Below are 11835 nucleotides of genomic sequence, written 5' to 3'. Positions count from 1 at the left end.
GGATGGGGAGGGGATACAGAGATGGGGAGGGGATACAGAGGGGTATAGAGATGGGAAGGGGATACAGAGGGGTTCAGGGATGGGGAGGGGATACAGAGATGGGGAGGGGATACAGAGGGGTTCAGGATGGGGAGGGGATACAGAGATGGGGAGGGGATACGGAGGGGTTCAGGGATGGGGAGGGGATACAGAGATGGGGAGGGGATACAGAGGGGTTTCAGGGATGGGGAGGGGATACAGAGATGGGGAGGGGATACAGAGATGGGGAGGGGATGGGGAGGGGATACAGAGATGGGGGAGGGGATACAGAGGGGTTCAGGGATGGGGAGGGGATACAGAGATGGGGAGGGGATACAGAGGGGTATAGAGATGGGAAGGGAATACTCAGGGGTTCAGGGATGGGGAGGGGATACAGACATGGGGGAGGGGATACAGAGGGGTTCAGGGATGGGGAGGAGATACAGAGATGGGGGAGGGGATACAGAGGGGTATAGAAATGGGAAGGGGATACGGAGGGGTTCAGGGATGGGGAGGGGATACAGAGATGGGGAGGGGATACAGAGGGGTATAGAAATGGGAAGGGGATACGGAGGGGTTCAGGGATGGGGAGGGGGATACAGAGGGGTTCAGGGATGGGGAGGGGATACAGAGATGGGGAGGGGATACGGAGGGGTTCAGGGATGGGGAGGGGATACAGAGATGGGGAGGGGATACAGAGGGGTATAGAGATGGGAAGGGGGATACTCAGGGGTTCAGGGATGGGGAGGGGATACAGGGATGGGGGAGGGGATACAGAGGGGTTCAGGGATGGGGAGGGGATACAGAGATGGGGAGGGGATAAGGAGGGGTTCAGGGATGGGGAGGGGATACAGGGATGGGGAGGAGATACAGAGGGGTTCAGGGATGGGGAGGGGATACAGAGATGGGGAGGGGATACAGAGGGGTTCAGGGATGGGGAGGGGATACAGAGATGGGGAGGGGATACGGAGGGGTTCAGGATGGGGAGGGGATACAGAGATGGGGGAGGGGATACGGAAGGGGTTCAGGGATGGGGAGGGGGATACAGAGATGGGGGAGGGGATACAGAGGGGTTCAGGGATGGGGAGGGGATACAGAGATGGGAGGGGATATGGAGGGGTTCAGGGATGGGGAGGGGATACAGAGATGGGGAGGGGATACAGAGGGGTATAGAGATGGGAAGGGGATACTCAGGGGTTCAGGGATGGGGAGGGGATACAGGGATGGGGGAGGGGATACAGAGGGGTTCAGGGATGGGGAGGGGATACAGAGATGGGGAGGGGATACGGAGGGGTTCAGGGATGGGGAGGGATACAGGGATGGGGGAGGAGATACAGAGGGGTTCAGGGATGGGGAGGGATACAGAGATGGGGAGGGGATACAGAGGGGTTCAGGGATGGGGAGGGGATACAGAGATGGGGAGGGGATACGGAGGGGTTCAGGGATGGGAGGGGATACAGAGATGGGAGGGGATACGGAGGGGTTCAGGGATGGGGAGGGGATACAGAGATGGGGGAGGGATACAGAGGGGGGTTCAGGGATGGGGAGGGGATACAGAGATGGGGGAGGGGATACAGAGGGGTATAGAGATGGGAAGGGGATAGGCAGGGATTCAGGGATGGGGAGGGGATACAGGGATGGGGGAGGGGATACAGAGGGTTACAAGGATGGGGGAGGGGTGTGAAGCCCCCCCGATGCGGGGGACTGAGCTGGATGACGCTGTCGGGACGGGACGGGTCGGGTTGGGGTGCTGACCCACGTCTGGCCCCAGGACAGAGCCTGTCTCTCGAAGCTGCTCCTTTTCTCCCCCCCCCCCCCCCCGCCGGCTCCCATCGATCGCTCCTCTAATGCAGCTGCTTCCCGGACACAGGTGGCGGGAGGGGCCCCGGGGACCCCGGTAATGGATCGGGGGATGGGCCGGGAGGCGCTGGCGGATGGCAGGACTGGGGAGTGAGGCAGTTCAGGGGCTGGTGACTAGGTGGGGGGACTGGGGTCACGTCGGGGACCCGAGCCACTGCTTTGGGGAGCTGGGAGCAGAGCTCTGGGGGGCTGGGGTGTGGACTGAGGCAGGGAGCCGGGAGGGGAGGGGAAAGGGAGGAGACAGGGCTGGAGAGGGGGGAAGGGGGCAGGGCTGGTGGAGGTGTGGAAGGGGGAGGGGGCAGGACTGGCAGAGTGGGGAAGGGGAAGGGCTGGAGGAGGGGAAGAGGGAGGGGTGGGGCAGGGCTGGTGGAGGAGACGAGGGGGCAGGGCCAGAGGAGGGGGTAGGGATAGGGGCAGGACTGGGGGAGGGGGCAGGGCCGGGGGGAGGTGTGGCAGGTGGAGGGGGCAGGGCTGGAGGAGGAGGGGGCAGGTAGAGGGGGCAGGGCTGGAGGGGAAGGGAGAGGGGCAGGGCAGGAGGAGGGGGCAGGCAGAGGGGACGGGGCTGGAGGGGGAGGGAGGTAGGCCGGGCCGGGGGGCGGGGCAGGAGGAGGCGTGGCAGGCGGAGGGGGCCGGGCAGGCGGAGGGGGCGGGGCCCGGGCCGGGGGGCAGGGCAGGAGGAGGGGGACGGGGCAGGAGGAGGGGCGGGGCCAGCGGAGGTGTGGCAGGGAGAAGGGGCAGGGCTGAGGGCTGGAGAGGGGAGGTGTGGCAGGTGGAGGTGGAGGGCCATGGCCGGGGGGCGGGGCCGGCGGAGGAGGCGTGGCAGGCGCAGGGGGCGGGGCCGGCGGAGGTGTAGCAGGTAGAAGGGGCAGGGCTGGAGGGGGAGGTGTGGCAGGTGGAGGTGGAGGGGCCAGGGCCGGGGGGCGGGGCCGGCGGAGGGGGCGTGGCAGGCGCAGGGGGCGGGGCCGGCGGAGGTGTAGCAGGTAGAAGGGGCAGGGCTGGAGGCTGGAGAGGGAGGTGTGGCAGGTGGAGGTGGAGGGGCCATGGCCGGGGGGCGGGGCGGCGGAGGAGGGCGTGGCAGGCGCAGGGGGCGGGGCCGGCGGAGGTGTAGCAGGTAGAAGGGGCAGGGGCTGGAGGGGGAGGTGTGGCAGGTGGAGGTGGAGGGGCCAGGGCCGGGGGGCGGGGCCGGCGGAGGGGGCGTGGCAGGCGCAGGGGGGCGGGGCCGGCGGAGGTGTAGCAGTAGAAGGGGCAGGGCTGGAGGGGGAGGGGCCGGGGCCGAGGGGCGGGGCCCGGCGGAGGTGTAGCAGGTAGAAGGGGCAGGGCTGGAGGGGGAGGTGTGGCAGGTGGAGGGGGAGGGGCCGGGGCCGGGGCCGGGGCCGGCGGAGGGGGCGTGGCCGGAGGGGCGGGGCCGGCGGAGGTGCTGCAGAAGTGGCTCACCTGTGCCGGCCCCTTCGGGCGGGGTGGGAAGGAATCAGGAAATAAACAGGAGCCCAAACCTGGGCACCTGCTGCTCGGATCCGGAGGGGACAAGAGCCCGGAGCCCTGATCCCTCCAGGCTAAGCCCCCCAGCTCCCTCCCTTGTCCGGGCCCCCCCCGCCCATGGCTGCCCCCTCGGCCCCCGCGCTGCCCCCTGAGGAGGAGGCCCGGGGCCCCCCCCTCGCTGCCGACCCCCCCCGCCCTGGGGGAGGAGTTCTACCCCTTTGCCCCAGAGCGGCGGGGGGGCGGGGGGGACCCCGACACGGACGACCTGGGGGTGCTGCTGCAGCGCAAGGAGCAGGACCTGCTGCTGGCCGCCGAGCTGGGCAAGATGCTGCTGGAGCAGAACGAGGAGCTGCGGGGACGGGTGCCAGGCGCTGGCGAGGGAGCAGGCCCAGGCCTTGGAGGTGAGAGCTGGCCCCAGGCCCTGCCCCCCCGCCTGGCGCTGCCCCCGGGGCTGGATGGGACGGCACTCCCTAGGGGGTCCAGGCCCTGCCCCCGCCTGGTGCCGACCCCCGGGGCTGGGTGGGGCCAGCACTCCCTAGGGGCCCCATGCCCTGCCCCCGCCTGGCGCTGCCCCCTGGGGCTGGATGGGGCTGGCACTCTCTAGGGGCCCCAGGCCCTGCCCCCCCGCCTGGCGCTGACCCCGGGGGCTGGATGGGGCTGGCACTCTCTAGGGGCCCCAGGCCCTGCCCCCCCGCCTGGCGCTGACCCCCGGGGCTGGATGGGGCCAGCACTCGGCCCTGCCCCCCAGCTCGGCGGCGCCCCCCTCCAGGCTAAACAGGGTTGCTGCTCCTACAGGGGAACAGCCCAACCCGCCTTTCCCGGCCTGTCTCTCCCTGTACAACAACCCTAATTACCGCCCTGTGTCACCCCACAGCGACACGCACCCCTCCCTGCCAGAGCCCAGGGGTCCTGCCTCCCAGCCCCCACCCCACTCCTAGCTCCAGCCTCCTGCTCTAACCCACCAGGGACCCAGGCACCTGGACTGCCAGCCCACCCCAGCCCCACTGGCTCCCAGCTCCCCCCTCCCTGTCGCCATGGGCTGGCTGGTCCGTGGGGCGCGGGGCTTTCTGCCGCCCCATGACTCACCCTCTCGCCCTGCTTCTCTCTGCCCGCGCTCCCCGCCTCGTCCCTGGCTCCGCAATTACCCCTCCCTGCCGCGCCGGCGCCCAGTCCGACTGGTCCAGCTTGGTGGCACCACCTGGGCGCAGCCGGTCCCACGGCCTGGGCCGACCCACCAGCAGCTGCCCCGCTCTGGGTGCAGGGCAGGGGCTGGCTGGCTTGGGGGCTGGCCCGGTGGGGCTGGGCAGCTCAAGGGGCAGGGAAGGGACAGGAGGCTGGGGGGACAGGGAACGGGGTGCTGTGCAGTTGGGGGGCTGCCCAGCTGGTCTCACCCCCCCCCCCCCCCGCAGAGGCTGAGCAGGAGAAGCACGAGCTGCGGCGGCGGCTGGAGGCCGGGGGAGGCCGAGTGGGAGATGCGGGCGGCGGAGCTGGAGGGCGACTTGGCAGCCCTGCGAGCCCAGCTGGGCCACCAGCGCCTGGAGCAGCAGGACACCAGCCGGGAGAGCTCCCAGGCCCTGCTGCAGCTGTCGGAGCAGAACCAGCGCCTGGCCGAGCAGCTGAGCCAGGTCAGCCGGGACACTGGGCTCCGCCGAGGGGGGGTGGGAGCCAGGACTCCTGGGTTCTATCCTGGGCTCTGGCAGGGGAGTAGGGTCTAGTGGTTAGAGCGGGGGGGGCTGGGAGCCAGGACTCCTGGGTTCTAGCCTGGGGCTCTGGCAGGGGAGTGGGGTCTAGTGGTTAGAGCAGGGAGCTGGGAGCCAGGACTCCTGGGTTCTCTGGGGGGGGGGGGTCACTGGGGGACATGCCCTCCTTAGCCCATGATCCTATGGGGCTGAAATCCCTTAAGTGGCTCTGGAACCAAAGTTCGATTGCCGGGAGGGGTGTGAATTTCCTGAGTGGGGAATTTAAAGGGCCAGAGCTGGGTCCCAGGGAGCCCCCCCCCCCCCGCCCCAATCCGTCCAAGCTAGATGTGCATGCAGGCTCCCACTGCTGCGTCCGAGCCCCCCCCAGGACCCAGCTCACTCCATCCATCTGTCTGCCCCCCCCCAGGCCTCCCAGCTGGAGCAGCGGCTGCAGGACGAGCTGATGGCCTTGCGGGGGGAGAACCGCACGCTGGGTATGAGCAGCGCCGAGCACGCGGCCCGGAACCAGAGCCTGCAGGCCGAGGTGAGAGATGCGCCCTCCCGTCTGGGGGTGCCGGCTCTGGGCTGGCCCCAGAACAGGGCCTGGCTGGCTTGGGGGGGGGGGGGGCCCTGGGGCATTTGCCCGGTTCTGACCCGTCACTTGCCCCAGAACCTGATGCTGCAGGAGCGGAAGCAGGAGCTGGAGCGCCAGACCCGGCAGCTGCGGGAGGAGAATGACACCGTCCAGGGGCTGGGGGAGACGCTGCATGAAAACCTGCTGCTGCTGCGCCGGGAGCTGCATGAGAAGGAGCTGCAGGTGCGGCCGGGGCGTTGCCGGGGGCTCCGGGGGGGGGGCGTGTGTCTATATTAACCCTCCCTTCCCCTCGGCCACTCCAGGCCCAGCAGCTCCAGGCTGAGGCAGAGGAGCTCCGAGTCGCCAACCGGCGGCTCCAGCGCCGGGTGAGAGAAATGACGGACGAGATCCGTCTCCACGCCTCCGATGCCTCGGCCACCTCCCTGCAGTCGGAGATGGAGCAGAGCACCGAGGGGAGCCCAGAGCAGAATGGAGGGGCTGCCAAGGTGAGCGGAGGGTCAGTAGGGCTTTTGGGGATCCCTGACATCCTTAAATAGGCTGGGCTGGGCCAGGACTGCTCCCCTCTGTTAACCCAGCATGAGCCCTGTGTTGGGAGACCTAGAACCCTCCCTCGGTGAGCCTGGCCATTACCCAGAATCCCAGCCTGTGCTAAGGAATCCAGAGAAAACCCAATGTTGGGAAACCAAGACCGCCTCTTTAGGGTGGGGTGCAGGAGTCACCCAGAACCCAGTGTGGCTGTTGAGGAACCTAGAAGCTCTCTTTGAGTGGAAACAGAAAGTACCTAGAACCCCAAGTGGTGACAGACACAGGCCCTCCCTCCTTGCAGCCATTGAAATTAGCCAGGATTCACCCATTGTTGGTTAATCTAGAACCCTCCCTCTTTGGAACCATGGACATTAGCCAAGATTCATCTGTTGTTGGGTTGTGACGGCGTGTTCAGGGGGTCCCCGACCCTGCACCCCCCTCCGCAGCCAGATGTGACTTTCAGCTGGCCAGCAGAGTAGAAGGTTTTATTGTTCTCAGGGACACAGCGCAGCAGAGGATCGGTGTTAGCGCAGGTACCCAGAGCAGGCGGGCCTTATTCTCTCAAGGGAAGGGGCACCCAGGCCTTGACTCCCCCTTTCCTGCTCTCAGTGGCATCTCTCATCCTAGCCCCCGAAACTGACTCAACTCCAGGACTAGTTTCCAGCCTGGTGACAGTCCCCACCTATATCCTTTGTCTTTCTCTCTGGGAACAGAATCGTTATCTTCTAAGTCTGAGTCATCAGGAATCACACAACACAATACAGACACACAACAGTAGACAGCACCCCCACTATGTCACATGGGTAACCTAGAACCTCCCTCTTTGGAGCCATGGAAATTAGCCAAGATTCACCTGTCGTTGGGTAACCTAGAACCCTCTCCTTTGAGTTCTTGCTCCTCACTGCAGCCTGCACCCAAGCCCCTCATCCCAGGCCCTGTCCCAGAGCTCACATCTCCCTCTACCCAGCTCTGAGCCCCTCCTGCAACCTGGACTGATCAGCCCCCAGCCCTGCCACACCCCCTCTCCATATGCGTGCACGTCAAATGTACCCTGCACATCCTGGGAACAATGTGAGGGAACACTGGCCCATGCCCCACCCCAGAGGCGGCCACTTTTCTGTGCCAAAGCTGATGTTGCTGTGGGTTAGCCCCTGGCCAGGACCGTGTCTGAGGCTGCCCCGGGGGCCCGAAGACCCCAGCCCGGGGCTCAGAAGAGGAGGCAGAATATGCTAAACGGGTCTTGGCTCTGACCCACCTGGAGCAAGACTTGCTGAGACAGAAAGAAGTTGAGATACAAAAACTCCATGACCAGGTGAATGTATGGGGGGGGGGGTCTCCCCACAGGGCCATAAGGGGAGTCAGGTGGGCATGCAGGAATGTCCCCAGCAGGGGGCACTCTGTCTGGGGTGGGGGGGTCTCTAAGAGGGAACTAGGTGAGGGTGCAGGGTTGTCCCCAGAAGGGGGAGCTCTCCCTGGAGTGGGGGTGCAGGGTGTCCCCAGTAGGGGGGCGCTCTGACAGGGGGCTCTAAGGGGGAGCTGGGTGGGATGCAGGGTGTCCCAGCAGGGGGCGCTCTGACAGGGGGCTCTAAGGGGGAGCCGGGTGGGGGTGCAGGGTGTCCCAGCAGGGGGCGCTCTGACAGGGGTCCTAAGGGGAGCCGGGTGGGGGTGCAGGGTGTCCCAGCAGGGGGCGCTCTGACAGGGGGCCCTAAGGGGAGCGGGTGGGGGTGCAGGGTGTCCAAGCAGGGGCGCTCTGACGGGGGGCTCTAAGGGGGAGCCGGGTGGGGATGCAGGGTGTCCCAGCAGGGGGCGCTCTGACGGGGGGCCCTAAGGGGGAGCCGGGTGGGGGTGCAGGGTGTCCCAGCAGGGGGCGCTCTGACGGGAGGCTCTAAGGGGGAGCCGGGTGGGGATGCAGGGTGTCCCAGCAGGGGGCGCTCTGACAGGGGGCCCTAAGGGGGAGCCGGGTGGGGGTGCAGGGTGTCCCAGCAGGGGGCGCTCTCCCTGCCTCACCCCCCTCTCTGTGCCCCCAGCTGACACTGCAGCACGTGGAGCTGAGCGGCCTGCGGGGGGAGCTGGCGAGCCAGCGCCGTCTCTTCCAGGAGAGCGACCGGGATGAGGCCCTCAGGCTGGCTGTGGCGACCGGGACGAGGCCCTAGTGAAGTGAGACCTGCGTGGCCCGGAGCCGAATCCCTGGGCGCCCGACGGGGCAAGGCCCTAGGTCTCTTCCCCACCCCACAGCTGGCCGGAGTGGGGCTGGCGCCCCCTGGAGGGCACCGGCGCCATCCCCTGCCCACAGAGCCACCAACTGTTGGGGAAGAGAGACCCCTTGTGTTCAAACGTGGGAACTGCCCCCACAGTGACCCTGGCCAGGGAGATGAGGCTGGGGGGAGCAATCTCGGGGGGGGGGGGGGGGGGGTGGGGGGGGGGGAAGAGAGTGGGGAAGACCAGGCTCGGGGGGCTGGCTGGGGGAGGGAGCAGGGGCTGGGGGGCTGTTGGGGGAGGGGAGCGGGACAGGCAGGGCTGGGTGCTGTCTCTGACCCTTCTCTCCCCCCCCCCCCCCCCCCCCCAGGAAGGGCCAGATGGAGCTGGAGCTGGCTCAAGTCCTCTCTGGAGCGGGACTCCATGAGCCAACAGCTGCTCTCCGCCATCCGCCAGAAGATGGCGCTGTCCCAGGAGCTGGAGGGCTGGCAGGTGGGTAACGAGGGGGCAGGAATGTTCCCTCCAGGACTCCTGAGTCCCTTTCTGACCTGGTGGTGGCCCCCGGGGCCGTGACCCGGACTCCTGGGTCCCGTCCCTAGTGGGTAGAGCCCCCGGGGCCGTGACCCGGACTCCTGGGTCCCGTCCCTAGTGGGTAGAGCCCCCGGGGCCGTGACCCGACTCCTGGGTCCCGTCCCTAGTGGGTAGAGCCCCCGGGGCCTTGACCCGGACTCCTGGTCCCCCCCGGCCTGTGGCAATGTTCACCTCTGCCCCCTTTCTCCCCCCAGGATGACATGGATTTCATTATAAGCAGCAGCTGAAGCTCCAGCGGCAGCGGGAAGAGAACCCGGCGTTTTCCCCAGCTCCCTCCAGGCCCCCGGCGCAGGCCAAGTCCTCGCCTTTCTTTAGACGGGGGACCAGCGCACCCAATGGTACCAGCTTCCTGTCGTTCTTCAGGAAAAGCTGAGATGCCGGAGGCTGGTTGTAGAGGCTCTAGGGGGTGGGAGGCGGAGGGGTCAGGGGTGGAGTGATCGGTCACAAGACGCCAGCACCACACAAAGGAAGCTGAACTGGCCGGTTACGGAGGAGTCTTTGGGTAACGAGCTGCCACCCGGATGTGCTAGGCCACTCGCTGGGCTGTTCTAGACCAGTGGTTCTTAACTGCAGCCTGCACCCCTTTGGGTCTCGAAATCAGGAGGTTAGGTCCATAAAAGGCTATTAGCCAGGGATAAAATGGTGTCACTGGCCTCTGTCTGTCAGAGGCTGGAGAGGGATGGCAGGAGACAAATCGCTTGATCATTGTCTTTGGTCCACCCTCTCTGGGGCACCTGGTGCTGGCCACTGTCGGCAGACAGACACTGGGCTAGATGGACCTTTGGTCTGACCCAGTACGGCCATTCTTAAAATATTAAATATCGTTGAAGTAGGTCAGTTTTAAACCTAAGAGATACCTTAAAAATCTGGTGCGTCTTGCACCCCCAGAAAGGGCATCTTGCACCCCCTAGGGGTGCGTGCACCCCAGGTTAAGAACCACTGGCCTAGACCATTCACTGGATGTTCTAGGTCCTCAACTGAAGATCTGTAGCTATTGCAGGCTTCCTTAAACCTTCCCTCTTGTTTGCCCAAGCTGACGTAGGCGGGCCGACAGGGCCGTTCTAGGCATTCAGCCTCCTATGTTGAATGCTGCATGAGGACCAAGCAAAGGTTTGGCATTTGGCTGATCTAAATTGTCCAGTTCTATCTGACTGGGTAATCTGTGGTAGCTGCCCACAGGTGCTAGGTTCTCCTACTGCAGCGCCTGTGGCTAACCCAATTGACTGGATGAGGGTTCTAGACCACTAAGTGATCTGTCCTGGCCACTTTATACATCCGGACATGCTGTAGCGACCAACCCAGAGCTCTACTACCTTGCTGCATGATCTAGGTTGGATAGTTTGCCCCAGCTGGGTGTTGGACTGAGCTGGGGTTCTAGGTTACCCTACGGGGTGTTGTATCATGCATGCAAGGTAGTAACAAACTTCAACTGGCCTTTATTTAACAAAGGTGAAAGCTCTTAACAGCCAGGCCCTAAGCCACAAAATGTTCCTGCGGCTCGCGTGGGAGCCGGGGAGAGTTCTCGCTTTGGCCAATGACGGACCAGGATCCACAGACCGCTCTTTGGTGCTCGCGGTCCCAGGACCCCTTCAGGTGGGCATGTTGCTGCAAAGCTTCTGGCCCATCTGGGCTTCCCAGCCAGTTTGGTGTCAGCCCGTTCTAGACCAATCCACTCTTCGCGCCCTTGCCAGGCAAGCGCTAGGTGCCAAGATGCCCTGCCCGGCTGGGAACTCAGGGCTGACTCATTGCAGAGCAAGGCCTTTCTACCAGCACCTGCTCCAGCGCTGGTGGGGGGGTTCTAGGTGCCTCAACACAAGTCCCACAAGGCAGCTGGCCAGGACATTGGCGATGAGAGGCCCTGGAGGACCCGGAGCCAGCACCTTCCATGCGACTAGCACTTTAATAAACACTGATTAGCCCCCTCAGCCCTGCACACTGGGCTCACCCCACTATCCCCACTTCACGGGGGGAAACTGAGGCACAGAGGCAGAGAAGGGAAACCAGGAGTCTGGATGCCTCGCCCCCCTCTAATCCACTAGCCCCCCCTTCCCTTCCCTCTGTGAAACACCCTCTGTGCCAGGGCACGGGTATTTCCAAGGCAGAAAGCAGAATTTCCGCAGTTTCGGGTTTGCAGCAGCAGCTGGAGACAGACAATTTCCCTGCCTGGGCCGGGCCCCGGGACCAGCTGTGATTAGCCATGATGCAGGCTGCCAGGCGCAAGAGGGCGCGCGCTCGCCGGGGACCCGGGACTTGGTAGTCTGTTGCCAGGTGCAATGTCATGTGTACAGAGCAAGTACAGAGAGATGGCTGCTCCTCGCTGTGTGTGTGCTTCATTTCTGCAAGGGGCCTGCACCCCGGGGTCACCCCACCCTGGGAAGGAAGTAGGGAGTAGTGGGGGGGAGGGCTGGGAGCCAGGACTCTGGGTTGTCTCAAGGGGAGGAGAGTGGGGGCTAGTGGTGAGAGCCAGGACTCCCAGGTTGTCTCCTGGCTCGGGGAGGGAAGTGGGGGCTAGTGGTGAGAGCCAGGACTCCCAGGTTGTCTCTGGGGGAGGGGAGTGGGGGTTAGTGGTGAGAGCCAGGACTCCCGGGTTGTCTCGGGGGGGGGGGGGGGGAGGGGAGCGGGGGCTAGTGGTTAGAGCCAGGACCCCCGGGTTGTCTCCTGGCTCTGGGAGGGGATTGGGGGCTAGTGGTTAGAGCCAGGACCCCTGGGTTGTCTCGGGGGGGGGGGGGGGGGAGGGGAGGTGGGGGCTAGTGGTGAGAGCCAGGTCTCCCGGGTTGTCTCTCGGGCTCCGGGAGGGGCGTGGGGGCTAGGGGTGAGAGCCAGGACTCCCAGGTTGTCTCGGGGGGAGGGGCGTGGGGGCTAGTGGTGAGAGCCAGGACTCCCGGGTTGTCT

At 65.6% G+C, this 11835-nt stretch overlaps 1 protein-coding gene across 1 annotated transcript; it reads left to right on the top strand.

Annotated features, from left to right (window-relative positions):
• Positions 1-3228: 3228 nt before the first annotated feature.
• BICDL2 (BICD family like cargo adaptor 2) lies at positions 3229-11259 on the top strand. Its single transcript, XM_075917345.1, is given in 16 exon segments — positions 3229-3534; positions 3536-3718; positions 3720-3764; positions 4769-4810; positions 4812-4982; positions 5464-5580; positions 5707-5853; positions 5934-6116; positions 7305-7329; positions 7332-7468; positions 8184-8286; positions 8289-8313; positions 8723-8756; positions 8758-8844; positions 9138-9153; positions 9156-11259. Coding segments are annotated over 16 exon segments (1536 nt in total). The 5' UTR covers positions 3229-3474; the 3' UTR covers positions 9317-11259.
• The last annotated feature ends 576 nt before the right edge of the window (positions 11260-11835 follow it).

This window comes from Pelodiscus sinensis, unplaced genomic scaffold (assembly GCF_049634645.1).
Source record: "Pelodiscus sinensis isolate JC-2024 unplaced genomic scaffold, ASM4963464v1 ctg185, whole genome shotgun sequence".
NCBI classification, from domain to species: Eukaryota; Metazoa; Chordata; order Testudines; family Trionychidae; genus Pelodiscus; species Pelodiscus sinensis.
The sequence above is the reverse complement of the archived record's forward strand: the minus strand, read 5'-3'. Positions and strand labels throughout refer to the sequence as shown.